The 27880-nt window shown below is 39.7% G+C and overlaps 1 protein-coding gene across 1 annotated transcript in view; it reads right to left on the bottom strand.

The window, feature by feature from the left end:
* Positions 1 to 10815: 10815 nt before the first annotated feature.
* Positions 10816 to 27880, bottom strand: part of ATP6V1B2 (ATPase H+ transporting V1 subunit B2) — a 26035-nt gene continuing 8970 nt past the window's right edge. The window contains exons 3-14 of the mRNA XM_021699029.2: positions 24459 to 24557; positions 23607 to 23700; positions 23399 to 23476; positions 22831 to 22970; positions 22371 to 22472; positions 21711 to 21808; positions 20948 to 21071; positions 19150 to 19300; positions 17131 to 17213; positions 15807 to 15911; positions 14369 to 14498; positions 10816 to 12243 (exon numbers count right to left, since the gene is read on the bottom strand). Coding sequence (XP_021554704.1) covers positions 12104 to 12243; positions 14369 to 14498; positions 15807 to 15911; positions 17131 to 17213; positions 19150 to 19300; positions 20948 to 21071; positions 21711 to 21808; positions 22371 to 22472; positions 22831 to 22970; positions 23399 to 23476; positions 23607 to 23700; positions 24459 to 24557 — 1344 coding nt within the window. The 3' untranslated portion in view covers positions 10816 to 12103. The remainder of the gene's footprint in view (positions 12244 to 14368; positions 14499 to 15806; positions 15912 to 17130; positions 17214 to 19149; positions 19301 to 20947; positions 21072 to 21710; positions 21809 to 22370; positions 22473 to 22830; positions 22971 to 23398; positions 23477 to 23606; positions 23701 to 24458; positions 24558 to 27880) is intronic.

Below are 27880 nucleotides of genomic sequence, written 5' to 3'. Positions count from 1 at the left end.
ATGCGCATGCACACACACACACACACACACACAGAGTAAACCAATAAAAAAAGACAGTGCCATGGCAGCCCTGTACTATGATGTATGCTATCCCCATTTCATAGGCACCCCAAAGGACTGGGACACTGCAGAGGCCACCCACGTGGCTAATGACCTTGGAACAACATTTTCTCCTGGCTCCCCCTTGGTTGTCTTTCCCCCTCACTGTGCTCCAATCTGCATCTCCCGAGCTTATCCAAACTGTCTTGCATTCCCTGGAATGCTGATGGCCAATATTTCTGAAAGGAAACTTTGGTAAGGGCTGCTCCCTGGTGCCTGGGAGGGCCCAGGTTGTGGGTGGGGATGTAACCTCCCCCCTGGATCCCAGCAGCCCTCACTCTGACCCACTCGGTCACCATGGGTGGGGTGGAGTTGAGGGCTCTTGCAATACATGGCATTTACAGCCTGCAGAGCCCCTCACACCCAGGTGGGCTAGTGCTATTACTGCACCTTAATTCCCATGGGGCTTCATCACAGGGGAGACGGCGGGATGGGGGGCAGGGAGTGACACCAGGACTCGTCTCCTCCACAGCAGACTGCTCTGGGCTTATAGGGAGGTCCTTGCGAAACTATGCCAAGAAGGGTGGTGTGCGACCATGAGGGGCCCCACAACTTCAGCTTCCTGCCCCGCCGGGGAAGTCGGGGAAGTCAGGGGAGCTCTGGAGCTTGTTTCCTCTTTAGTTAAATAAGGATAATGCCACCTACCTTTCAGGTGTCTAGTACTGTCCCTAGGGCTGCCTAACGAGCACAACAAACTGGGTGTCCTAAAAGAACGGACATTTATTCTCTCACAGTTCTGGAGGCTAGAAGTCTGAAGTCAAGGTGTTAGTAAGACCTTGCTCCCTCTGAACCCTCCAGGGGAGGATGCTTCCTTTTCTTCCAGCTTCTGCTGGCCCCAGGTGTTCCTTAGCTTGTGGCAGCATCACACCTCTGCGGGCATCTCCCCTGACCTTCTCCCTGCCCCTCCGTGTCCGCACATGGCATTCTCTGTGTCTCTCTCCTCTTTGAGGACGCCAGTCATATGGGATTAGGGGTCACCTCACCTTAACTAATTACATCTGCAATGACCCTATGTCCAAATAAGGTCACATTCTAAGGTACTGGGGGTTAGGACAGCAATATATCTCTTTGGGGCACACAATCCAACCCCTAACAAGGGGTTGTTGGGAGGACTGAGATCAAAGGGCGTCAATACAGAGTGGGGGCTAGTGCCCGGAGTCCCTCTAACCCAGCGCAGACTGAAACAAACCCATCCAAGCAGAGCTGCAAGACAGAGGAGGGCCTTGGGAGGGTCTAGCAAGTGCGCCTTAATTGGGGGGCGGGGGCGGGGTTGTTTAAAACTGCCCTCCAGTTAGGAAAGGGCTGGGCCCCCATGGGTAACTCACTCAAAGCAGCTTGATTTTCCCCAGAATAGAACCAGGTCCCAGGAGTGGAGAACTGGGGCCTGTCGCCCTTTGAAGTGCAAATGTCGGCCCCTCCAAGCAGCCCACCCCCCACCCGGAATAATCAGTGCCTAGCATCTGCCGGGTCTGCCCCTGCCGGAAGTGCGCTCCCCGGTGCCTCAGGGGCTGAAGTCAGGTGGCTGGAAGGATCAGCCCCCAGGCAGTCCGGGTAATCACCACTTAGTGGGAGAGGGAATTAAGGAAACAGTGTTTAATGTGCTGGGCGGCAGCTGCGGTCCTGCTTCGCCATTTGCTTAGATACCTGCTGTCCCCACAGGGGCCGTGGTGATGGGGGAGGGGAGGAGGGCACGAGTGACTCTTTGTTTTACCGGCAGCTTTCTTCCAGGCGGCCTTGGGGGGCATCTGAGCTAGTTTACAAGAAGGGGACAGGACACTGGATGGTTTTGATAAGAATCAGTGAGTGAACTTGGTGATAAGGAGGCACAGAAGTCCCTTTGGCGGAAGGGGCGCTCCAGTAACACCATCTGGCTCCACCTCAAATCCTGAAGCCAAAGCCAGCACCCAAGACTAGACAGGGTTCTGCTCCCAAAGCTGGGGACTGGGAATGAACACGAGGTAGCTAACACAGGCCTTAGTTTTCTCATCTGTAAACATACCTTACTGCATGGATCACTGGGCTGGGCATGAGAAAGTATATATAACACAGCGCCCACCGATAATATTTAACAGGCTCTTTGCCCACTAGGACAGAGGGGGCCTCAGGAAAGGTTAAAGTCCCAGTGCCACCCCTGGAAGGTGGGCGAAGGGAGGCGTGAGAAAAACATCAGGCAGTCTAGCTCTCAGGGCATCCTTGGTGCTCAGACATGTGGGAGACATGATTGCTTCCTTCCTTCTTCCTCCTTCCATCGCCTTCGTCTGTTCCTTCTCTGCGCTGGTCACTTTACTACTTGGCAGGGTCACTTGCCTCTTTCAGGGCCAGAGTGCAGATCTGTCTTGGCTGAGGTTAACAGGGCATGGTCCCCTAACAGCTCCCAACCTGAGGCTGAACCAGGCATCACCTGAAGTGCAGGGTCCACCCAATATTTGACATCTTTGATGATCAAACCATGAGCAGTGGTGTCTGGGGCTTGTGGGCTAAGGACCTAGCCAGAGCTGGAATTGGGGCTCCCTCTCTCGGGCATGTCCAACTGCTGCCTGGGGCTGTGCCAAGGCTGCCTTCTGAGAACTTCTTGGGGCAGGGCACCCTCTCTTGGGGGGGACAGGGCTGTGCCACTGAAACTCTCTGGAGCTTGTAGGGTAAAGGCTTTCTGGAGCTGATATCCGCTCCTGTACCTTCCTGGGCCCCTCAGAAGCCGCAAGATGCTGTCTTGCCCTGAGGCTGTGAGGGCTCCCTAGTCACTGCCACCTCTGTCCTCTGAGGCCTGGTCCTTGGTGGGTATCACCAAGGTAGCAGAGATGAGAGGTCCTCTTAGTCGCTGGGATAGTCGGGTCTCCCAGGTCCCATGCTGTCACCCCCATGGCAGCTCTCTTGAGGTCTCTCTGCTGATCTGGTTGGGAGCAGTGGTGGTGGGTGGGGAGAGAAGGCAGCACAGAGTCACTATGTGCTATTTTGTTTTGCTTTTTGGCAGAAGTTGCCAGTCCGGACCCCCTCTTCCCTCAACCCGTTTTGTTTAGGAATACAATCCTGGTAGCCCACTGAGAAACTCGTATGACTCATCTTTACGGTTCAAGGTCTCATTTCTCTAATAAGACTTAAGGTCCTGTTCATGACCTTCTTATCCTAAAAAACATTGTCTTTGGAGAACAAACTGTGAGTTAAACCCAGGTCAATCGTGTGCTATCTATGTGACCTTGGGCACGTTACTTAACATCTAGCTTCAGTGCTGACATTAATAAAATGGAAAGTATCTCAGTAGCCATACAAGAGACATGTTAGCTTCCTCTGAACATGAGGCTTAAGACCACAAACTCTTTTAAGAAACATGAAGTCTTAGTATTTCTACTTTGTTTTGAGATCATGCATTATAAAGTGGTTTTCATTTACTTTTGATTTCTATTACCACCTGATGATTATAGGGATGACTCCTGCTCAGATTGATTTATAGTTGAGGAAGCTAAAATTAACTGATTTATTCACTGAGGTGTGGGCATTAAATTTCTCCATAACTGTGAATCAGTTGATCATCAATAAAATATGTTCTCCTTGTCTTGTCTTTTTTTTTTTTTTTAAATAAAAGGCATAATGAAGGGCCAGAGCTTAAACAATATTTCAATCAATAAGAAAGAGGCAAAGCAGGGGTTTAAACCTAGATATTCTGCTAGGTATTTGGTGGTGTTTTCACTTAATCTAACAGTTTAGAGTAGGTATTGTCCCCAATTATATGATAAACAGGGTCAGAGATGGTAAATAACTTGCCCAAATTCTCATAATTTGGTGGTAGAACACCAAAGATTTCCTCTTGGGCCTGTTGTTCTCCAAAGACCATGATTATCCACATTTGGCTGCCAGAGTCTGAGGACTCCTAACCACAGCAAAGGTACAGAATGATAGAAGGGCACGCAACTAAGATTTCAGGATCCCTGAGTTGCAGTCTCTGTTCTACCAGCAAATCCAATTAATTATTTGACTTCCCTGGATAAAAGGGAATAATGTTACCCTGGCCTATCTTGGGATAGTTGTAAAGAACATTATGACATGGTGGGTTTCAGCAGGGTTGGGAGATAGTGCTGAAAACAGCAATTCACTTGGATCTTCCAAGAGTTTCTGAGGAAAACCCTATGTTCCTTAATCCTTCTCTTTACATGGCAGCAGCAGAGAAGTAAGTGTGCCAATCTCTTGAATTTGTGGCGACATCACTTCTGGTATGTTAATTCTTGGGTGTCAGTGTAAGAGGAAGCCCAGGAAACAGAGCAGACAAGGCAGGGCTGGAGAATCTTCTGAAAAAAGTATCCTGTGTCCCCAGACCTGGAAAAACAGGAGTTCTCCCATTCCAGGCTCCTGCCCAGGTGTGTGGGGAAAGAGCAATGGCTTCCTAAGATACTTATTCTATCCTATTCTAGAAAGGAGTTCATCACTTATAGAAAAATTGATCAGTAGTAGAGCTTAGCAGTGGTCTCGTCTCCGGTAAAATGTTTCATTGATTGTGTGAAAATTCTGTTGCTGGCTTAGAATTCTGGAGGGGCATTCTCTGGAGATTGGTCTGATAATATATGAGGGGCAGGAAAAAGCCCTCATTACCTACGCAAGATGATAAGGAAGTCCCACTGGATTCCCAAGAGGGATACAGGGCACAAGAAGCATGGCACACTGGCCAGGGTCAAATCTGAGATCCTGGGACTTCGAAATCATGTGGGCTCCTTGGTTCCCCACCCAACTGGTGACCTTGAAATAAATAGATCTTTGCAAAGTATAGGCCCTAGATTTCCAAAAGAAACACAAATGGCTAAAAAGGTTGGGAATTCTGTGGTAACTTGATTTACTTCAACTATTATAATATACATTTTTTAATGCATTAAATTAGCAAAGCTTCCCCCACTCCATGGTATCAGAAGTTAGGATAGGGGTTTCCCTGGGGAGGGAGTGGGAAATGGTTAGGTCACTGGAAGGGAACATGATGGTAACTTCTGAGGTGCTGGAAATTTCCAGTCTGTTGAGATGTGTCTGGTTATATAGGTGTGTTCACTTTGTGAAAATTCATCAAGCTATATACATTAATGATTTATGTAATTTTCTATATATGTTACTTTAATGGAATTTTTTTCTTAATAAAATTAAGGTTTTGGTTTTGATTCTCTTTGGCAAGAAAGAACACCCAGTGCTGGTGAGGGCACAATGAAATGAATACTCATACATTGATGGTGGGACCATAAGTTGTCATAAATATTTTTTAAACACATGGTGCCATACCAGTCAAGAGCTTTAGTAGTATTCTTTTTCCTATACTTATGGAAATCCCTTCAGTAAATATCCCAGAATACAGACAATTATTTATATGCCAACGAATTCATCACAGCATAAGTGAAAGTTAAAACTATCCCGAGTGTTAAACAATAGAGGAAATACAGTCTATTCATGGTAAAGTGTTATATAGTCATCAAACTGTCTGAATGCTTGATAAGTGCAGCTTCCTAGGCAACTACGTAAAACGGCAGGAGGCAGCGTTTATCTCTTAGTTTGGACTGTATTTAAGCACTTGATCTCAAAGTAAGTAAAGCTCTAATTTTTTTTTTTTAAAGGGGATTAAATACATCCTTAAAAGCACAGTAATTTCCGAGTTCTAGAAGTTACTCGCTTCTCAAGCAAACTGAATTCTTTGGCATTAAAAAAAAAAAATCCCACCCTCACACATGGCTGGTGGGAATGTAAAATGATGCAGTTGCTTTGGAAAACAGTTTGGTAGTCCCTGGAAAGGTTAAACATAGAGTTACCACATGACTCAGCAATGCAATGCTACTTTTAGGTGTATACTCAAGAGAAATGCCTACATAGAAACTTGTACAATGAATGTTCATAGCAGTGTTATTTAGAAGAGCCACAAAGTGGAAACAGCCCAAATGTCCCTCAACTGATGAATGGATAAATAAAATGTAGTAGATCCATACAATGGAATATTATCCAGTAATAAAAATAAATGAAGCACAATACATGCTTAGACATGGATGAACCCTAAAAACATTAGGTTAAGTGAAAGAAGCAGTTACAAAGGACCATATATTATGTAATTCCATTTATGTAAGATGTCCAGAATAGGCAAACCCATAGGGACTGATAGGGTTGGGGGAAAATAGGGAGTGCCTTCCAATTGGTACAGGATTTTTGGGGGGAAATATCAGAATGTGTAAAATTGATTGTGGTGATGGTTGCACAACTCTGTGACTATACTTAAGAACACTGAATGGCATACTCTGAATGGGTGAATTGTATGGCATGTAAATTACATATCAATACAGCTGCTATTAAAACACACACACACACACACACACACACACAACTAACCATTCTCCTGCATGACCTGCAACTGTATGACCTGCAGTGGTCCAGGGCACATTCAGTGCTTTGGGTAATGATCTGTCAAAGCAGATTCTCCTGTAAACCATGGTGTGCAGCCTGAACCTGTGATTAAATTTCTCCATGCCAACCCTTATTGGCTTAAAACATCTTTCATACTCGTGTTGTTTTTTTTTATCTTTCAGAATCCTTGGCCAAACACACAGGTAACTGGCATTGTTGAAGCACTCAGGGGTACACTTCTTGGGCCAAGTTACTCTCTAGATGGCCCAGAGATGAGCATACAAACCTTTCAGCCCTTACCCTGCCTCTGCCTTCAGGTAGGGTGGGGGCTTCTAGCTTTGCTCACACCTCAGCCTGTTCTCCTTCCTCGCCCTCCCACAGGGTTCAGCCTGACCCCTCCAGTTCCTGAGGTCACAGGATGGGAAAGGGGAAGAGAAGCATAGAAAGCAGCATAATGGAAACTAGTTTCCCCACACCTGCCTGCAACCTTGGTCAAAGCAGCTGAAGGAGACAGAAGTAGTGGACCGATGCGAAAGGGCTTTTAAGTACTGCCAGGGAACCATAATTCCCTTCACAGTAGTGGAAAAAATCTGAACAAAAGAACTTTATCTGAAATTATGTTTGTTACATGAGCTGTGTTGTTTTAACTCAGATACCACTCAGATTAAAACATATAGCTGTTTTGTAAGTGTATGTTATGAAGAGTCTGTAGCTTAACCACACCTCTTGATGACGTGATTCCCATAATCTGATAGAGTCTGTGGGAGAAAGAAGCCAAAATTGCCATGGGTTTTGGCTTAACAAGATGAAGTGGGCAAAGCCACAGTTGGCAAAGCCATGATTGTTAAGGGATTCTCTATGACAAAGTGTTAAGTTTCTCTGAGTGGTAGGATTATGGGATTATTTCTTTGTACTCATCTGTACTTTTTGAGTCTTATCTGTACAATGAGTGTCTATTAGGTAAACCATTAATGAAACTTCCCCAGTGCTTGAGTTCCACCTGAGAGCTACTGAATAAGCAGATCCTAGGGGAAAGTACAATAGAACCAGAGAACAGAATGTCTTACTTCAGAGCATATTGAGATTTCCAGTAACCTAAGCTTGAATCAGAGTCCTAGCCTCGATGGGAGTTGGTCCCAAAGACCATGTACAGTGTTTCCATGACTTCAGTTCCAGCTATATGCTTGGGAGAGTACTTCATTCTCATGGGCTGAGCCTCTATGTTTTTGAGAACTTCTCCTTCGTGCTAATAACAGAAGTACAAAAATTCCTATTCCAGAAGGTTAGATATGGGTCCTAATCCTATTCAGTTACTGAAGAGGTAAAAAATTCCATTACCTGTAAAGTAAGGGGTAAACTAGGAAAATTTGAAGAAGACTTAAAAGTGGCAACTATCTTCAAAGCAGTGTAGGGCTGTCACACATTAGAGCCCTGGGGGACAGGCCAAGGTTTAAAAAAAAAAAAAAAAGATAAAGTTATAGAGCATTTTATCTTGACTTGGGAACACCCCAACCATCAGGTTAATTCCTGAAGTAGAATGCCTCCTGAGACAGTTCCATGTTCAACAGAACCAGATTTCCATGTTTCCGATGTTTAAAAGGGCCTTCAATTATCAGCAGAGTTGGACCTCTGAAATCCCTCTAACCCACAACTTCTGAGTCCAGTCCAGGGCTCTTGGCACCGATTTTGGTTTATTTTTATGACAGTATGGTCCCTTATAGCCCCAAGGCTAATGTGTAGCCCCCCAAAACACCATGTGATTCAATGAATCATTGATTGTCCTGCTGCTGCAGCTGAAAAGTGTCCCCATCTCTGGAGGGGACCGTTGAGCCAGGGCAGGGCTGTTAAGAGGTGCTGCCCTCTTGTGGAAGTGAAGAATACAACTGCTTAAAAGTAATCAAGCCGCTCTTTTTTTTTTTTTTTTTTTAATTTTATTTATTTATTTGACAGAGAGAGACACAGCGAGAGAGGGAACACAAGCAGGGGGAGTGGGAGAGGGAGAGGGAGAAGCAGGCTTCCCGCGGAGCAGGGAGCCCGATGCGGGGCTCGATCCCAGGACCCTGGGATCATGACCTGAGCCAAAGGCAGACGCTCAACGACTGAGCCACCCAGGCGCCCCAATCAAGCCGCTCTTGAGGTTATGGTCAGCACATACAGCCAGCCCTGTCTTACCTCCCCCTCAAAAAAGCTTAACTTTTTAAAGGTGTGAGCCCTGAAATTCCGGACCCTAGCCCCTCAGGGTCTTTTGTTCACATTCACCACACCATTAAGTCCCATAGAATATTGGAACTCTAGTCACAATATAAAATCCTGGTTTCCAGAGAGTAGTCTGTGGATGCCATTTCAGTTTATGAAGTGAACTTCGTTAACATCACACTATGGAAAGAGCACTAGACTAACTTGAAAGGCCCAGGTTCTAGCTCATGTTCTGCCATTCCTTATTTGAACTTGAACAAGTCACAAATCTGTTACATTTATAAAATGCTCTGGAGTTTGGAGATGCAATCCTTTGGGAAAGTGGTCTGTCAAATATATGTGCACTACTTACAGCATCACAGCAAATGGCCGTATGTTCTGTTCTAGACTAGCGGACCCCCAGGCTTCTAACGACAACTGGAGGTGTTGCTCATTTGTGTCTTCAACCTCAGATATAGCCACGGGCAGAGACTCTCCTTTTCCCTTCCTCAGGAACTGCGGCAGACTGATCAGGGACAGACAGGTTGTCCAGGTGTCTGAAAACATTTATTAAGTTTTTCAGGCAGGTTTTGCCACTCTTGCTGAGGATACAAAGCTCTGGGACTGTTAAGTCACTGAAAGATTTCTCACTGTTTCTAAACATCAAGTCACCTGCTCACTCTTGCCACTGCAGGGCTTTATATAGAGGAGGCGGCAGCTAAGGACACTACACAGTCCACTTAAGCACTAGGCAGGTGTTCACCTGGTAACCAGGTTTACCTGGTAAAAGGGTTAGGAATAAAACTACAGTTGGTAGCTGAGGAAGGCACATAACTTTCATTTTTAAAACCCATTTCTCTGCACTTAAGTTTTCCCCAAAAGATCATTTTCCCTCAAGTATTGCCTTGCTAAGTTTTTCTCGTAGTCTACAAATGGTATACTTAGTTTAGTCTGGAGAACTATTTTCTGTTGTTTATAGATTAAGCTAACTTTCCCTTACTAATGTCAACAATTAGAAAATCTTAAAAGCACACAATGCTTTGTTGACCTCAGACATCTGAAAATAAAACAGCTCAGTGAGGTATTTATTACATTAGTCTGAAAACATTTTTTCACTTACATGAAATCTCACAAACTGAAGTGACAGTCAATTGCAAGCAATAAATGTTTAATGAGTCAATCAGTTAGCCTGCCCTTTGAAGATACTTTTTCTCAGTTAGCCTGCCCTTTGAAGATACTTTTTCTCTTCCCAGGTATTTTAAGCTGACTGAAATATTTCCTTTTTTAAATGATGTAATCACAGTGAGAATCCATGTTAAAGCCTCATTTTAACTTGTCCTTTAATTAGGTCTTATCGCTGGTATAAAAAGGTATATTAAGAAAATGTTTCCACTAAAAATTAACTAACAAGAGCACTAAGTCAACTATTCCTAAGTATTATATAAGAATAATAAGTCAAATCTGCCTTATTATTAATAAAAGCAGCCTATTACGAGTGCCTACCATAGATCGGGCACTGTCTAGTTAGAAAAGGAATACTAGTACTAGACACTGTCTAGTACACAAAATCTCTGGTACTTCTAATAACCTTAAAAGGAATCTAGGCGAACAGACTCAAATTTGTTAAAAGACTAAACAGGGTCCTACAGTTACTGGCAGAACCAGAACTAGAACACAGGTCTACCTAGTTCTTGTTTGAGCCTCTTGCTCTACATCTCCTAAAAGTTGCCTTGAATTGAAGAGGGGAGAGAACTGGAAGTTCTCCGTGATGCCACACCCTCGTCCTTAACCCAGCATGTTTTCTTTATATTCTGGACATCTAAGATTTTATTTGAAGCAAGTTTCGGCTTGCTTCAGTATGTACTTCTTTTTCTATTTATCATCCTCTATCATTCATTGCAGATAGGTTTGAAACAAAGAATGCTATACAACACCCGTAGTAACTCTCAAGCTTGGAAAAAATACAGTATGTTGGAAGATCTATTACTGTGGAAAGCGCTCGAAGGGGTAGAAAGGGCAACCTGAAGACAGAAGGATATAAAAATTGGGCCATGTCCCTGTAACTCAGGGGGCTGGTTCACAACACTGGGTATGATGTTCAAAACTTGTAAATCAAAGAAGTGTGTTATTATATATTATATATTCATTTGTTGATATTGCTCTTCTGATTAGAAGATACAGAGTCACTTTAGGTAACTTCCATTTAATTTAACATTTATTTTCATTTTATATCCAGATGTCACATTTTCTACATTAAAATATAATCATGCTGACTCCCCCCCCCCCTCCACTTTACACAACTGGAAAGATGGAATGCACAGAGAAGTTGCTATTGCACCAATTAACAAAGAACACAAAGAGACCGAACAGTAGACGTGGCAGAAGTGCACAGAAGACAGCGCAGGACTCACAGCAAGAAGGAGCGAGAATTAAAAGCCGAAAGCTTTTAAATGCTATCACTTGTGCCACAAGATTACCCTGAAAAGGCAGAGAGGGGTCAGAAAACGGGATCAAATAGGGGATCTTCCAAAGGCTGCTCTCTAACAGAGTTTAAAATATCCATACACACAAGAGCTTTCTCCTCCCCACCTTGCCCTCAGCATCTGGTCAACACTTCAGAAGCTGAAACCACTGTTAGCATGTCAGAATGTAGAATGGATATGGGTTTTTCTCTCCTCTTTTATCGTACCCCCCCCTTCCAAGCAACAGTTCTATTAGTTATTTTAATTATGATTCCTCTGCAGGGATGCAGGGAAACCCAGTAAGGATCATCAAGACAAGGCATCTCACTACTGTCAAATCAAAACCAGCTGTGCGAAAGCTGCAGGACTCTGTGTTACCCGGGGGGGGGGGGTACAGTAAGACACAGGAGTCCCGACTCGTAAGGACTAAAGAGAAAAAGGAAAACTCCTTTTCCAATCTAGTCATTAGAGGACAGAGCAGGTGGACAGTAAAAACCAGCTGCTTGAAGCAGCAGCACAGACCCACGGGCACAGCAACAATCCAAAAACAAATGTGCAGCAAAGAGGCCCCTGGCTCTTCAGAGAGGAGGCTTCTTTTAGACTTGATCCTGGCTCTAAATTGGAGCTCAAAGCATTGTAACTTCAGACAGTGATACTCTTGAGGGGGCTGAGAGGGAAGGTCGGGGAGACCCATATAATGAACACATTATTAGGCAACTAACTACACCACTATGTACAAACACATACATCTGTAGGAAAACTTCACCTCCATCCCTGCAGCTACTGTAAAAAGAGCACTGATGATCCAGGTTTTCTCAACAGGGGATATTTTAAAGTCTGTTAGAAGTTTAAAACATTGCAACACTGGCACAATGTTACCTAGTCTTTGTTTTTAATTACAGGGTAACAAGGTAAACTTCAACACAAAGATGGGGGAATGGGGGAGTGCAAAAGGAATAAAGAAAACAGAACCAGTATTTCACAAGTGTATCGAGCCAGCGATGAAGTAGCAGCTAATGCTTTGCAGAGTCTCGAGGGTAAAATTCACTCAGGGTGCTCTGAGGGATCCTCTTCAGCATTTCTTTGGGGAAGATTCGGAGCAGTTGCCAGCCAATGTCCAAAGTCTCATAGACAGTGCGGTTTTCATAAGGACCTTAGAAAAAATTGAAGTCAAATGAGTAAAGGCAAACTACTTCCAACTTTTCAGTGTTATTATTTATTTCACTATATGACTACTGTGAGCATCAAGTATTACCAAAAAAAAAAGAGAGAGAGACACAAAGCAGTTAGGTCTCCTAACACTGGATGCAACCGAATGTGTAAGTGAGGGTACAGAGAGTAAATACCATCAGGAATCAGAAAAAAGGGAGAGACCTGCAGGCTAGAGGCACTGGGCAATCTAGCATGTGTGGGACAACTCTGTGGACAACTGGGTAGGATCTAAATACCTGGAGCAATGGAAACTAGACCCAGTGTTTTGTCTATGGATTACTGAGAGATGCGGTTTTCCAGCAACAGAGGATGAATGTGAGGGAGGGTAGTATAGACACTTAGAAAACCTTAAATGTCAACTGAACACCTTGAAACAACACAGTTGTTTTCCAAAGTTGTTACTAATTATTTTTACTAGTAGAGTCATTCTTATCCTGCAAATAAAATTTGATTTCTTAACTAAGGAATCAGAGTGGCTAGAGTTCTGGGTTATATTCTCCACCAGAAGAACTTCATTTTTTATCTTTTTAAGGTATTGTGGTTCTGCACTAAAAAGAATTATACATTATTTTGGGGGGTTTGGTGTTAGTAAGAAATGCATCAGATAAACAGAAGAGTGTAGTGTGCGTGATGCATTATTCCAAAGTTAACATATCTGTGTTGAGTACCACTGAGGTCAGAAATAGTGGCAAGGGAGAGGCCAACCAAAACAGCTCGAAAATTGAACATGGGCTATGTAATGAAAACCGTTACAGCCTTTTTACTAGAGGGACAATCAATACAATTAGTAATAAATTTATTCTGGCAAATATCAGAGGGATATAGGGAGTCGGAAAGAGTAGTGAAAAAGCTGGCACTAATGACCAAGATGATGGGACAAGGGTTTGGACTAGGCCTTAAGACTCAAAGTTGGTCAGAGATCAGTAGTTTTCCACATCATCCAAGAACCTGTCCAGATGAAGAATCTCTGGCCCCATCCAGTTCTACCGAATCAGAACCTACAATTTAACAAGATCTCCTGTTGATTCAAAAACATATTAAAATTTGAGAAACACTGGACCAACGTACTGTAATAGAAATGAAACCAGAATAGGATATTCTAAGTAAGAACAACAGAAATTGGTAAATATTTGGTCACTGGAGAATAAATGAATAAAGTTATAAATAATGCCCAATTACTGAGCTTGGGCTAAGTAAGACAATGCTCATGCAAGAGGTAGACATACTGAAAAGGGAATTGCTAGGCAGGTGGTCAGCTTAAAAAAAAAACTTTGGGTTCTGACCATGCTGAGCCTGAGGAGATGGCAGCATAAACAAAAGTATCCTAGTTGTTAATGTGGGATTTAGAGCTTCAGAAAAAGGATAAGGGTCATACACAGCAATTTAGTCAACAGCAGAGGGAAAAAGTCAAAGCTGGGGGAGGAAGGGGAAGCACAGAAAGAACAGGGAGCTAGGCCTTTAAGAACATAAACAATGAAGGAGCAGGAAGATATAAAATCAGAAAAGGAGGGGCGCCTGGGTGGCTCAGATGGTTGAGCGTCTGCCTTCGGCTCAGGTCATGATCCCAGGGTCCTGGGATCAAGCCTCACATCGGGCTCCTGGCTCGGCGGGGAGCCTGCTTCTCCCTCTCCCTCTGCCTCTCTTCCTGCTCATGCTCTCTCTCTCCCTCTCTGTATCTCTGTGTGTCAAATGAATAAATAAAATCTTTAAAAAAAAAAAAAAAAATCAGAAAAGGAGATGAAATTAAGTGAATCACAAAAGCCCCAAACTCCCAAAGCATGAGAAGATCATTGCAGAAAGGTGAGGAGGAAGGAGAACCGGCAATGGAGGCGGCAGAGCAGAAGGCCAGGTGTAAGGAAGGGAAAAATTCAGATGGGAGCTAAATGGATAACGGACTTGAAGGCAGAGAGGAAGGAGCCAGAGGGCTAATGGCAAAAAGACATGACAGGCAGCTGGAAGAACCTCTTCTCTAATCAGAAGGAAAATCATGTACAGATCAATGTAAATTCTCTCAGATTGGGAAAGAAGTCTTCAAAATAATGTTTGTAAGAAAACAGTCATCTTACCCTGAGCAATGAAGTTCCTCTCAAACTTCTGCAGAAATTCCAAGTAAAGAAGATCATCTGAGGTTAGGGCTTCTTCTCCAACAACGGCTTTCATGGCTTGTACATCCTTACCAATAGCATAACATGCATACTAAGGAGAAAAAAAATATTTATATGAACACAGATAAGATTTCATAAATGTTAAAAGTAATCTGGGCGGGCGCCTGGGTGGCTCAGTTGGTTAAGCGACTGCCTTCAGCTCAGGTCATGATCCTGGAGTCCCGGGATCGAGTCCCGCATCGGGCTCCCTGCTCGGCAGGGAGCCTGCTTCTCCCTCTGACCCTCCCCCCTCTCATGTGCGCTCTCTGTCTGTCTCCCATTCTCTCTCTCTAATAGATAAATAAATCTTTTTTAAAAAAAAAGTAATCTGGGCTATAAATTAAGAGTATTTCTGTATCTATCTTCGTAAGAGACCGCAGAAGGAATTTCACATTATTTACAAATAAAATTCACATAAAGTTCCTATGAAATTATCAGATTTTATTATAAAGTAGTCTCATTGAGAAAGGAGACTTCAGGCATGCAGTCCACAGGCACTACTAACACTAAAGAATATACTTCCTCAATATGTTAATGAGCTTGCATTTTATAGAGCATTTGGAAGTCAGAACTCATACCACAGAGAAATCCATCTCGAAGTTCAAGAAAAATATTTGCAGTAGGAGTAGATTTACCTTTTTTACTTTAAGGTCAAAGGTACTCTTCTTTATTTGTGCTTGGTGTACAATCTCATACAACTACAGAAACTAAGGATTATGGGGCATCTGGGTGGCTCAGTTGGTTAAGAGTATGCCTTTGGCTAAGGTCGTGATCCCGAGATCCTGGGATCAAGCCCCGCATTGGGCTCCCTGCTCAGTGGGGAGCCTGCTTCTCCCTCTCCCTCTGCCCCACCCTGCCGCTCGTGCTCTCTGGCTCTCTCTGTCAAATAAGTAAATAAAATCTAAAAACAAAAAAGCTACAAAAACCAAGGATTTCATAGAATATATAAAGCTGTATCCCTGAGTGTTCTGATGATTGCTTAATTTCTTAAGTAAGAAATTCGAGTATCTTTTTAGGAATATTCTGTAATTATTATTATGGTTACTAATAAAAACCTAAAATAGCCTTATGGCTTGTTTGTTTTTAATTTAGAAACTATCTTGTATAGCATTAGATGTGGGTTTCAAGCAAATGATTTTTAATCTTGGTTATCAGCATCTATCCTTATAAAAAAAAGAAGACTGCGTTTGGTTCTAATGAATGATTGTATCTTCCACATATAACCTATACTAAAATTCTACTTGGATGGGGGATAAGTACAATGATATGGGAGAAAGGTAAGAGGTGTAAGACAGTAAAAAGAATGGACCAAGAAAGGTGTTCATTTCTTTAAACACCATCCTTGAGAGGATATACATACCAGCTGGTTAGATACATCGGCATGATCCTTTCTGGTCATACCTTCTCCAATAGCAGACTTCATTAACCGTGATAATGAGGGCAGCACATTAATAGGTGGGTAAATCTTACATAGAACATGAGAGAAAAAATACATTTAAGTACAAAATTCAAGATTTACCAGTAGTAAAGAAGCATTTTGAAACTCATTATTATCCCTTAAATTACATAAAGCTTCTATTTATTTCCTAGAGGAGTTCTAATTATCTTCTCCTAGTTAGAAAATGAAGTGAGACTTCATGGCATAGTATTTCTTTTGGGTATCAAACTCAGAAAGTGAAATCTGCAAAAAACAGTACAAGATGATACTGAAAAACTAGATTTTCAACATTTGCCTGGAGTATCAAATCTAAACAGCCTCTGAGCTCTGGCTCATATATCACAAACCAAGTAAAAAGATTAACAGTAAGTATTTCCTCCTAAAAGCTGATATTAGAAGCCGGCATCTGTTACAGAACCATCAATCTTTTTTTGATTATTCAGTCATTTTAAAAAAAAAGGTATCTTGTCATTTACCGACATGGGTGCGCCTTGAGGGGATTATCCTAAGTGACATTAAGTTACATAGAAAAAGATAAATACTATTATGATCTCACTTCTATGTGGAACCTAAAATACCAAAAACCCGTGAGTTTATGGATAGAGTAGACAGGTGGCTGCCTGAGATGGGGGCTGGGCAAAATGGGTGAAGGGGGTCAAAATGTACAAACCTCCAGTTACAAAATGAATTAAGTCATAAAGATATAATCCAGAGCATGGTGACTATAGTATGTATAATATTGTATTGCGTATTTGAAAGTGGCTAGGTGAGTGGATTTAAAAGTTCTCATCATAAGGAAAAAGTATTTTGTAATTATGTGTATTGATGGATGTTAACTGGACTTACAGTGATCATTCTGCAATACGTATCAGTATAAAATCATTACTTTGTACACCTAAAGCTAATATGTCAATTATACATCAGTAAAAAAAATAGAAAAAACGTATTTTTGTATTACTAATAAGATTGGTAGATATTATTATGGAATAGAATATCCCAAAAAATTCTTTGAGACCACTGACTCCATTTTAAGGCACAATAAAGAAAAGTAGAAACTTAAATACTGGCACTCTTACTCACAACAGGATCTTGGTATACAGAGATGACAATTATATAACCATATGAAAAACAAGCTGATATTTTCTAACAAAATAATTCCTAAGAGCAAAGTCAAAGTCACTAATCACTAAAGAGTAACTGAAGAGTAGATGTGTAAGCTTTACACCATTGCTTAAATGTCAAATACCTGTCTATTGTGCAGCTGTCTGTCCACGTAGATCTGCCCCTCTGTAATATATCCAGTCAAGTCAGGGATGGGGTGAGTGATATCTACCAGAGGAAGACATCTGACATTAGTTAAAGTGTCCATATCATATAAACAAATCACAGGAAGTCAGTGTGCATTACCTACAGAATTATATAAGACAGTGCTCTTTAAAGTAATTTTTTGTGATAACAGAAAAGTTCTGTATCTGTGCTGCCCAATATGGTAGCCCACCAGCCAAATGTGGCTATTGAGAATCTGAAATGTGGCTATTGTAACTGAAAATTTTATTTCAAATTTTATCTAATTTTAATGAACTTTAGAATTTAAATAGCCAAATACAGCTGGCGATTATCATATTGGATGGTTTCATTTACTGAGTTGCAGCACAGTTAGACATGTATTGGCACATAAGGTAAATTAGCTGCATTCAGAAAAATTACCATTTCTCCTAGTTATTTCCCCCCAAAATATAAATAAAACTCCATTTTAAACACAAAGTTCCCTGGCAGAGGTTTGCCAATTTAACATACACTGAGAGAACTTCTTAGTTCATAAGCAAGTACAAGAATGTTAGATAATCGGGCGCCTGGGTGGCTCAGTTGGTTAAGCGACTGCCTTCGGCTCAGGTCATGATCCTGGAGTCCCGGGATCGAGTCCCACATCGGGCTCCCAGCTCGGCAGGGAGTCTGCTTCTCCCTCTGACCCTCCTCCCTCTCATGTTCTCTGTCTCTCATTCTCTCTGTCTCAAATAAATAAATAAAATCTTTAAAAAAAAAAAAAAAGAATGTTAGATAAGCAAAACACCACTATGCAGGTGGCACCAAGAAAGTTCTACAAAGCAAGATGTTTCTAAGTTGGTTAAATTACATAAAGTAATTTTATAGGAACTTTCTTGGAACAAAACATTTTCATGTCAGAGACAGTACAGTGTGAATTATGAATTCAGACTGTCTGGGTTCTAAAACTATCACTTCTTAACCTCAGTAGATTACTTTACCTCCCTGTGACTCAGAGTAGAGCATTTACCTCAAAGTTGCTATGAGGATCAAATGAGGTAGTATTTATAAAGCACTGAAAACAGTGCTCAATTACAGTGAGTTATTACTATTTCTGAAAATACCTTGTAAAATAGCTTTTTAAACACTGAGATCAGGACAAAAAAGCAGTAATAAAAGAGGACTACTGACTTTTTCACCCCCAAGCATACACTCAAACAGGTACTGTACTGTGTGTGTGCTTTCACATGCAAAGTAAAACAGAGTCATTTTTAACCAGCCTCTGGTGATCACTCTGTCCTGAAAGTCCTGCGGCATTTACTATTTGTGCTCTTCATTTGGCACTTAAGCTACCTTAACTTATTGGTGCGTGTACATAAAAAATACCCAACTCAATCCAAAAGATCGAGTAACTTACATTAGAGAGTGAATTAAAAAAAAAAAAAGAATTTCCTTATATCTAGATCAGTGTTCCACAAATAGCAGACACTCAATAGTAACCTAATAAATGAAAACTGAAAATTCTAATTACAAAGAAAATTGTTTTTCTTCTACAAAAGGATGATTATTATGGGCCGTTTACAAATGAAAAATTTCATTTAGATACAAATCACCTAGTTAAGGTAAACTCTTAAAGGATAAACCCTCAAAAGAATTTCAACTCCAAAGCAAATGAACATAGGGGAAAAGGCAAACCAAGAAACAGACCCTTAACTACAGAGAAGAAACTGAGGGTTGCTGGAAGGGAGGTGGGTGGGGGGATGGGTAAAATAGGTGATGGGGATTAAGGAATGCACTTGTGATGAGCACCAGGTACTCTAAGTGATGAATCACTAAATTCTACACCTGCAACTAATATTATACTGTATGTTAATTGGCTGGAATTTTAGTAAAAACTTGGGGGAAAAAAATAAAAGAGTTTCAACTCAAAAAGGTAAGATGTTCTCAGAATCAAGTCCTTACAATGATTACGTCTGCTATAATCCAAAGACCAAAAACTTACCATCATTAGGCATAGTGAGAATAGGGATTTGAGTAATGGAGCCATTTCTACCTTCCACTCGACCAGCACGTTCATATATTGTGGCTAAATCTGTATACATGTAACCTGGGAAACCTCGTCGACCAGGAACCTCTTCCCTGGCTGCTGAAACCTGACAGTAAATCAAGGAGGAGAATGTCACATACCAGAATATGAAAAATAAAGCTTAGAATACGTTTGCTTGAACATACCCAATTACAAAGTTTTATAATTTTACTTTTAAATACTGTCTCTGGAAGATGATTTAAAAGTCTAGCAACACAAGTTCAGATTATTCTGCAACAAAAATGTTGACAATTGGGGACCAAAAGCTTTTTGCTACAATCATATCACCATAATGCAAATCTTTAATTAGCTTATTAGAAAAAAAAATCTGCTTGCAATTTTATAAATCAAAGGAAATTATTTTAAAACTAAGACAACATTCTTAGTTCACAAGATCTATTTCATGCCATGAATCTTGCCATATTTATGTAAGCCATATTTACGTAAAAAGGTCAAAAGGGAAGGAAATACATTCCAGGAATCATTTGATGCAGTTTACATATTTAATTTAATCCTCACAACAATCCTATGAAGAAGGTAATGTTGTTAACCCCAATTACAGTTGGGATCAAGGGTCAGTTAAATAATTTCCCAAGATCACAGAGCCAGGAGTCCATTCATTGTGCAAAGTAAGAATAGTTATAATTTATATTATGTTATATATATTATATTAATTATATATTATATATAATATGTAAATTATATTATATAAAACATTAATATATAACATTAATCTACAATCACCAAGAACCCTAAAGCATTAAGCCCAACTTTTAGGTGCTACTTTGGCACCTCCAAAAGAGTATGCTATAGCAGTGTTACTCAAAGTGTGGTCTGCAGACCAACTTTTATTAATGGGCAATGAGATAACACAAAGTAGGATAAGCATTTAAAAACTCTAATGGCAATCTGACAGAATAATTTTATGTCCGTTGAACCTACCGGAAAAAAAAAATCCCAGGCTTGTAAATTGTGTATCTTCTTTAAAATATGCACTTTTCTAATAACTCATTTTAATTTACTTTAGAAAACTACTGGTCTGTGATGGATGGAAAAAAAAGTCCTTCCCTGAAAAAACACTGCAGCAGAGTGAGATATGGTGAGGGATCTCAGGGATTTTTAAGAAGCTAGATATTCATATAGCATGGCCCTTCAGAAGTCTTTTTTCCCCTTCTTACATGTTTAAAAGAGTAACTTACTCAAGATTTCAGTAACTTGTATTAGAATGAACACCCCAAACTTCTGGGTGGTACCTGCTAGAACCTTAACACTGTTCCTAAATAAACACCAAGTTTTCTGAAGGAAAAAGTTCTAAAAAGGGTGCTGTCAGAGTATGCTCTTCATATATTTAAATACTAACATTATTAAAAATGAAATTCTGAAAAGGGTTAAAAATTGACAATCTGGACAAAGACAGAACATCCTGGGAGAGTAACTGAACAAAGAGCTTGCATCATTTGCTGCCTTTTAGAATCAAGTCCTAAATGCAGAGAGATGTGATAGTATGGTAACTAAGCTAATAATTTAAATCTCATCCTATAATCATTTCAACTAGGTTGACAGAAAAAAAGTTTTGTTTTCCTTTTCGATTAATTAAGGTATTCTACTACCAATACATGAGTGGTGAAGCTTAAAAAAAACATGATTAAAGAAAAATGAACACTTGTAAACAGACATAACTCTGAAAAGTGACCCATTTTGAGAATAAAGTTACCTCTCGAAGTGCTTCAGCATAAGAACTCATGTCTGTTAGGATAACCAATACATGTTTCTCACACTGATAGGCCAGAAATTCGGCTGTAGTTAGAGCCAAGCGAGGAGTGATAATTCGCTCAATACTGAAATGGAACATTAGATCCTTTGTTACTCCAATAAAAAGGCCAAAGACAAAACAACATGATTCTGGAAATTATAGTGTCCCTTCAAAAGTTGTAAATAAATAGAGGAAATTTATTTAAGTTTTAAGTAAATAAATTTATTTTAATAAAAAAAAAGCAATTATTACTTTAGAGTAAGTTAAGTAAGCAGTCATGTTTTTTCATAATAAGAATTACTTAATGCTACAAAGTTAGATTATTTTAGCAATGGGCCCATAATTTCTCAGGACTATATTCCTCTCAAAATTGAGAGAGAAACAGGGAGGAAGGGAGGGAGGGAAGAAACAAGGGAGTGGCTAGATTTCTTACTGAGTATGGTCTGGGTGATTTATACGTATCACCTCATTTAAAATGCACAATGACAGTACAGGACAAGTATTATTTGTTGTATTTTCTCAAAGAGAAAACTGAACTTCAGAGCCTATGTGATTTGCCCAAAGCCAAGTAACCAGCAAGAAGTAGAGCTGAATTTAATTAAACACAGCTCTCCCATTCCTAGGCCCATGTTGCCTTCACTGTAACATTTCACTTCCCTAGTCTTAGGTAACATTTTTGGTCTAAAGCCTGAGTGAACAGAAAGAAATAGCTCTATTTACTTACGTTGGGTCATTAGCTAAGTTCAAAAAGAGGCAGACATTGTCCATTGAGCCATTTTCTTCAAAGTCAGATTTGAAGAACCGGGCAGTTTCCATGTTTACCTAAATAGCAATGACTTTATCAGTGCTGGGAGAAGGAAAATTCTCAGTATTTCTGATGAAGGCTAATCTATGGATTTACATTGTTCCTTCTTTTGAAGTTTCAAGCACCCCCAAAGTTTCACAAAAGCCAACAGAGTAAACAGCCTGCTTTGGGCATAAAGAAAATTATTCTTAAACTTTGCAGTCAAATGTTGAATTTTATTTATTTATTTATTTATTTTTAAAGATTTTATTTATTTATTTGACAGAGACACAGCGAGAGAGGGAATACAAGCAGGGGAAGTGGGAGAGGGAGAAGCGGGCTTCCTGCAGAGCAGGGAGCCCGATGCGGGACTCGATCCCAGGACCTGGAATCATGACCTGAGCCGAAGGCAGACGCTTAACAACTGAGCCACCCAGGCACCCCAAATGTTGAATTTTAATCCTGAGTTTACCCAAAATGCCAAGTTACAACTTCTCTGCCTAGAAATAAATCCAATGATGTATGTGTTGTTTTCTGCATTGTTCTAATAAAATAAACAATCTTATATGTCATACCAAAATAGAAAAAAATTATACTTACGCCCATAGCAGCAAATACAATTGCAAAATTTTCCTCACTGTAGTCCACTACATCTTTGGATTTCTTTACCAAACCAGCCTGGCGACAGATTTGAGCTGCAATCTGATAAGAAGTACAAAAGAACTGAGCTGAAATTTAAAATAACATTTCTACAACAAAATACCATTTATCCTAAACTTTTTGGAATTGCAATTACATAAATGAAATGATGTTCTAAAGGACTTTCCCCAAAAAAGCTACTTTGTACTTTTTGTAAAGATTTGTAAGAGTAAGCAAGAAGACAGACATGGCTTGGATAAAGATTCAATGTAGTTGGAGTATATAAACAATAACATTGAGAAATGGGTACTGGGTACAAGTGAGTATTGTTGAAAACCTTTTATTTGGCTTCTTATTAACATTGAAGCATTTAGAAATTCTCCCTTGTTAAATTTCACACCAAACAGATCCTAGCTCTCACCTCATTGTGTGGTAAGCCAGCAGCAGAGAAGATTGGAATTTTCTGCCCCCGAGCAATACTGTTCATGCCATCTATGGCCGAAATGCCAGTTTGAATCATCTCCTCTGGATAGATTCGACACTGAGGATTGATTGGTTGGCCTAATGCATTTCCAAAAGAGAAAATTTTAAGACATTAAGACTTTCTTCTCTTAAAAAATCAGTTATTTTTTAAAATCTGAAACCATTTAAGAAACTTTCCCATTAGTCTTTTGTAGCCTCACAAAATATGATAGCAGAACAAGTTCCTAAAATGAAATAAAGGTATAGCAAATAAGAGAAAAATCCTAATTTAGAAGCCATTTACATTTCAAAGCTATTTACATTTCAGATATACCATAGTGATATTTTATAATATCTTAAAATATTTTACATAAAATTTTAAGATGATTTCTATTTATTAAATAATAAAGCAATTGATATGGACAGCATTGGTTATCTACTTATAATATCACAAAAATCACTATTTGACAAAGATATAAAACAGAGGCTATTTTCTTCAAAACACAGAAACCCATTTATCATCCTACCCATGATGTCAAGGAAGTCTTCAGCCAGTACAACAGGACCTCTGTCAATGGGTTTTCCTGATCCATTGAAGACCCGACCTGTGAAACAGTAACAAGATAGTACAGAGTGGACTATGACTCAAATAGGTAATTTTTAAGAAAGACTCCATGGAAAAATGTTTAAAAGAAAACAGATCTCTGCCCTAAATGCATAACAACATCCATTTACCAAGCATATCCTCGGACACTGGTGTTCGGAGAATATCCCCAGTAAACTCACAGGACGTTTTCTTGGCATCTATACCTGATGTCCCTTCAAATACCTAGTGAGAAAGGGAAGTAATCAGAAGGGCAAAAGGAATTTAGATCATAAGTACTGAAGTACTATTTCTGTCTGTTCAGCCCATATAAAATAAAATACTATTTTCAATATAATGAACAAAGAAATGTCCATGGTGATGAACCAACCTGCCAACCCCTAGATCAAAGATCATGACTCTAGTTTAACTCCACCAAGCTAAGAATGTTTTTTACATTTTTAAAGGGTTTAAGAAAAAAAAAAAGGAAAAGAAAGGAAGAAGGAGAATATGCATCAGAGGCCTTAGGTGGCCCCACAAAGCCTAAAAAATTTACTACCTAGTCCTTTACAGAAATCCTGCTGACCCTTGCTCTAGATTACTTTTTAAGGGAACATGTTATTTGAGAAAACTGGCATTTCCCATAATTGGTAACATTAAAAACTAGGTATTATAAGAGACAATTTAAAGAAACAGACTCAGATCTTGTTTTGGTTTCATCCCATAAGTTATAAATTCTGCCCTTCATCTCTCTCCTTCCGTGTGATTATCTGCTTTGTTAAAAAAAAAAAAAAAAAAGCCATTTACCAGTGGAGCAGTGGAGCTACTGGACTAGAATGTATATAGATGGCTAACATTTGGCAAGACAACAAGAAAAAATAATTTTTTTCTCCCCACAGCCAGTAATCAATCTCTAAAGAGAGACTTACTCAATGATCTCTAGAAAAGACAAGAAGTGTTCCTTATTTTTGTTCAACTGGCCAGGTTTTGAAAGTGATGCTTACCTGAACCACTGCTTTAGAACCACTAACTTCTAGAACTTGCCCACTTCTCTTCGTGCCATCTGGTAATGTCAAGTGGACAATCTCAGCATATCTGGGAAACTATACCAGAAAAAATAAAGGGTCAATAACTGATATTTAAAAGCTCCCCAAATTACCCTATACGCTCGATCTCTATCATAGCATGTATGCACGTAAAATGTTCCCCACCTCCCCAAACCACACAGGTATATACTGAGAGTTTGTAACATCCTCAGGTAGTCTACGTCCTTAAAACACTTAGACTGGCGCATATAATTTGGTAAACACAGCATAAGGTAGAGAGAAAGGTCTTAAATCCATAAAACAGCAGCAATTTTTTCTCCTGTGTATAGGTTTTAAACTTTGAGACTAAATAAAGGCACAAAACTTACAATAACCACATTCCCACTACTCAGAACTGATGTCTGCTTCTGGGCTGTGTGTGTACTCACCTGTATGCTTGGTGGGGAGGGGGATAAAATGCCAATTAAAAATACAATAATCACTATTATAATAACATAAATGCGCCCCCCTCAAATTCTCCTAACCAAATATATATTCCTCTTCCACTTTTACTATTTTAAAATGCAGGTTTCCAAAAATAGATTTTAGTGTTTTATTTACATAAATGGCAACATACTAAATATATCATCCTCCAACTTTTCATTTTCTTCACTTGATCTTATGTTTCAGATCTGTTATGGTACTATTTACCTCATTTTATCAACATAATCTATTGAAAAGCACATCACTACCTTGAGTGATGTGAAGGAAAGTATCTCACAATTAAAATATGGTGCACCACTGATTGTAAAACTCTTGATTATGGAGATGGTAACATGTGAACCAATGGGCATCTTAGAATTAATGTTAAAATAAAACAAATGTAGTTAAAATCAAATGACACATTTTATTTAAGTAGTTCTCTAACAGTGGAGTTCAAGGTTGTTCCAAATCTACACTATTACAAACAACATGCTACAAAAGCATTCTTGCATGCGGCTCCTTGGGCCAAGTGTTTTCCCTAAGGTATAGGTTACCAAGTTACCAAGTCATGGGCTACATACAGGCTGTGCCCATTCTATAAATTTTCAAATTACTCTGCAAAGGAACTATTAATTTACAATCTCCCTAGCAGTATACAAAATCATCTTTTCCCTACAGCTATGCCAATCTTACATTATTGAACTTTAATTTTTGCCATTTTGTTAAGGTAAAAATAACATCTTTTCAACTTGTATTTTCCTAATATTTCTAATACTAAACAGCTTTTCATGTTCACTGACAATTCAGACTTAATTACCTATGACTGGCTTATATCTCTTCTTCACTTTTCAAATGGATCTGCTTTTTCTTAAATGTGTAGGAGCTTTATAGATTCTGGATATTAACCCTTTTGTAAATATGCGCTTCCACTCTGTATCTTGCCTTTTAATTTTGTTTATGGTATCTTATCACACAGAAGTTTCAAAACTTTTTAAGTAATAAAATGACTTATCTTCCTTTATGATTTGTGCCTTTTGTATCTTGTTTAGGAAAACCTTCTAATTTAAATGCATACAAACGGTTTTCTATTTTGTCTTCTAATAGGTTCTTCAGGTTTAGGCCTTTAATCCAACTGGCTTTGTTTGTGGTATGCAGTTTTATTTTTCTCCTTTTCATTCTCTTTCATATAGAAAGCTAATTACCCCCCAATAATACTTGCCAAGCAGCACAACATGTCCCCTTATTGACTTGTAATGCTGCTTTTACCATTTACCAAGTCACATACTCAGTGTGACAAGAAATGGTTTCAGGGTGCTTAATTTTGCTCCACTGATACAATTGCTCTGCCTGCACCAAATCTTTAACCTTAATTCTCTCTCACTGATTCTGTTGCCTGGTGGAACCAATGTATTTACCACTCTGAATCTTTTCATTCACGAACATGGAATCTCCATTTATTTTAAGTCTTTCTTTATGTCTTTCAACAAAGTTTTATGGTTTTCTGTAAATAATGAATTCTGGCATATACAATACTCCTGATTTCTGTAGACTGATTCTTGTATCCAGCAACTCTGTGTTACATCATTGTTTCTAATAGTTTGCCCACTGAATGACTTGAGTCTTAGTTAATTGTATCACCAAGAAATGATGACAGCTGTGCCTTTTCCATTCTAATACCTTTACACCCTTATTTCTTTTTTCCCACAGCACTGGTTAGGTTCTAAGTACAAAGATGGAGAGTGGTGGTAACAACCATGCATCCTCCTCTTGTTTCTGATTTAAATGAGAATGTTACCAGTCTCTTCTTAAGTATGCTGTTTGCTATAGGTTATGGTGGATATCTTTTAAGAGGTTAAAAGTTTGTTCTACTACTCTTTATTTACAAGAGACCTTTTCTTTCTTTTTTTTTTAAGAAATGAGTAACTTTATCAGATACTATTTATTTATCGAGAAGACCATAAGCTCTTTCTAGTTTAATCTATGAATGAGCTGAATTAAAGCTAAGTTACTGATATATTTCCTAACATCAAATCATCTTTGTATTACTGGGATAAATTCTACTTTGTCATAATTCTACTGATTTTTTACATAATTATTTTTGCTAATTTCCAATACATGAGCATACTTTTATTAAGAGCTTTTGAGGGGCACCTGGGTGGCTCAGTCGTTAAGCGTCTGCCTTCAGCTCAGGTCATGATCCCAGGGTCCTGGGATCGAGCCCCGCATCGGGCTCCCTGCTCGGCAGGAAGCCTGCTTCTCCCTCTCCCACTCCCCCTGCTTGTGTTCCCTCTCTCGCTGTCTCTGTCAAATAAATAAATAAAATCTTAAAAAAAAAGACTCTTATTTAAAAAAAAGAGCTTTTGAATCTATGCTTATAAGTGAGGATAACTGTCTTTCTTTTTTTCTAGTACCACCTTTTGTCTGGTTTGGAAATTAAAAATATGCCAATTTCAGGGACGCCAGGGTGGCTCAGTCAATTAAGCGTCTGCCTTCGGCTCAGGTCATGATCCCAGGGTCCTGGGATCGAGTCCTGCATCAGGCTCCTTGCTAAGCAAGGAGCCTGCTTCTCCCTCTGCCTGCCACTTGCCCTGCTTGTGCTCACTCTCTCTCTCTGACAAATAAATAAAATCTTAAAAAAAAAAAAAAGATAAGCCAATTTCATAACAAGAATTGAGTAGCAGTCTCCATCTTCTATTCTGACACAATTTGTGTAAGATCATCTACTCCTTCATCCTTTAAGTTAAAAAGACACTCTAAATCTGGTGTTATAAAACCATTCCTACAACTACATATATTTACCAGTTTTTCCTCAGCTGGAGCTCTACCCCAAGCAAACATTCAATGAAACTTTTTTAACACTCTTAAAGTTACTTCCTCAAAGATGTTTTCTTTTTTTTTTTTTTTTTTTTTTTTTAAAG

Source organism: Neomonachus schauinslandi, chromosome 2 (assembly GCF_002201575.2).
Source record: "Neomonachus schauinslandi chromosome 2, ASM220157v2, whole genome shotgun sequence".
Taxonomy (NCBI): domain Eukaryota; kingdom Metazoa; phylum Chordata; class Mammalia; order Carnivora; family Phocidae; genus Neomonachus; species Neomonachus schauinslandi.
Note: the sequence above shows the minus strand (reverse complement) of the source record. Positions and strands in the feature narration are given on the sequence as shown.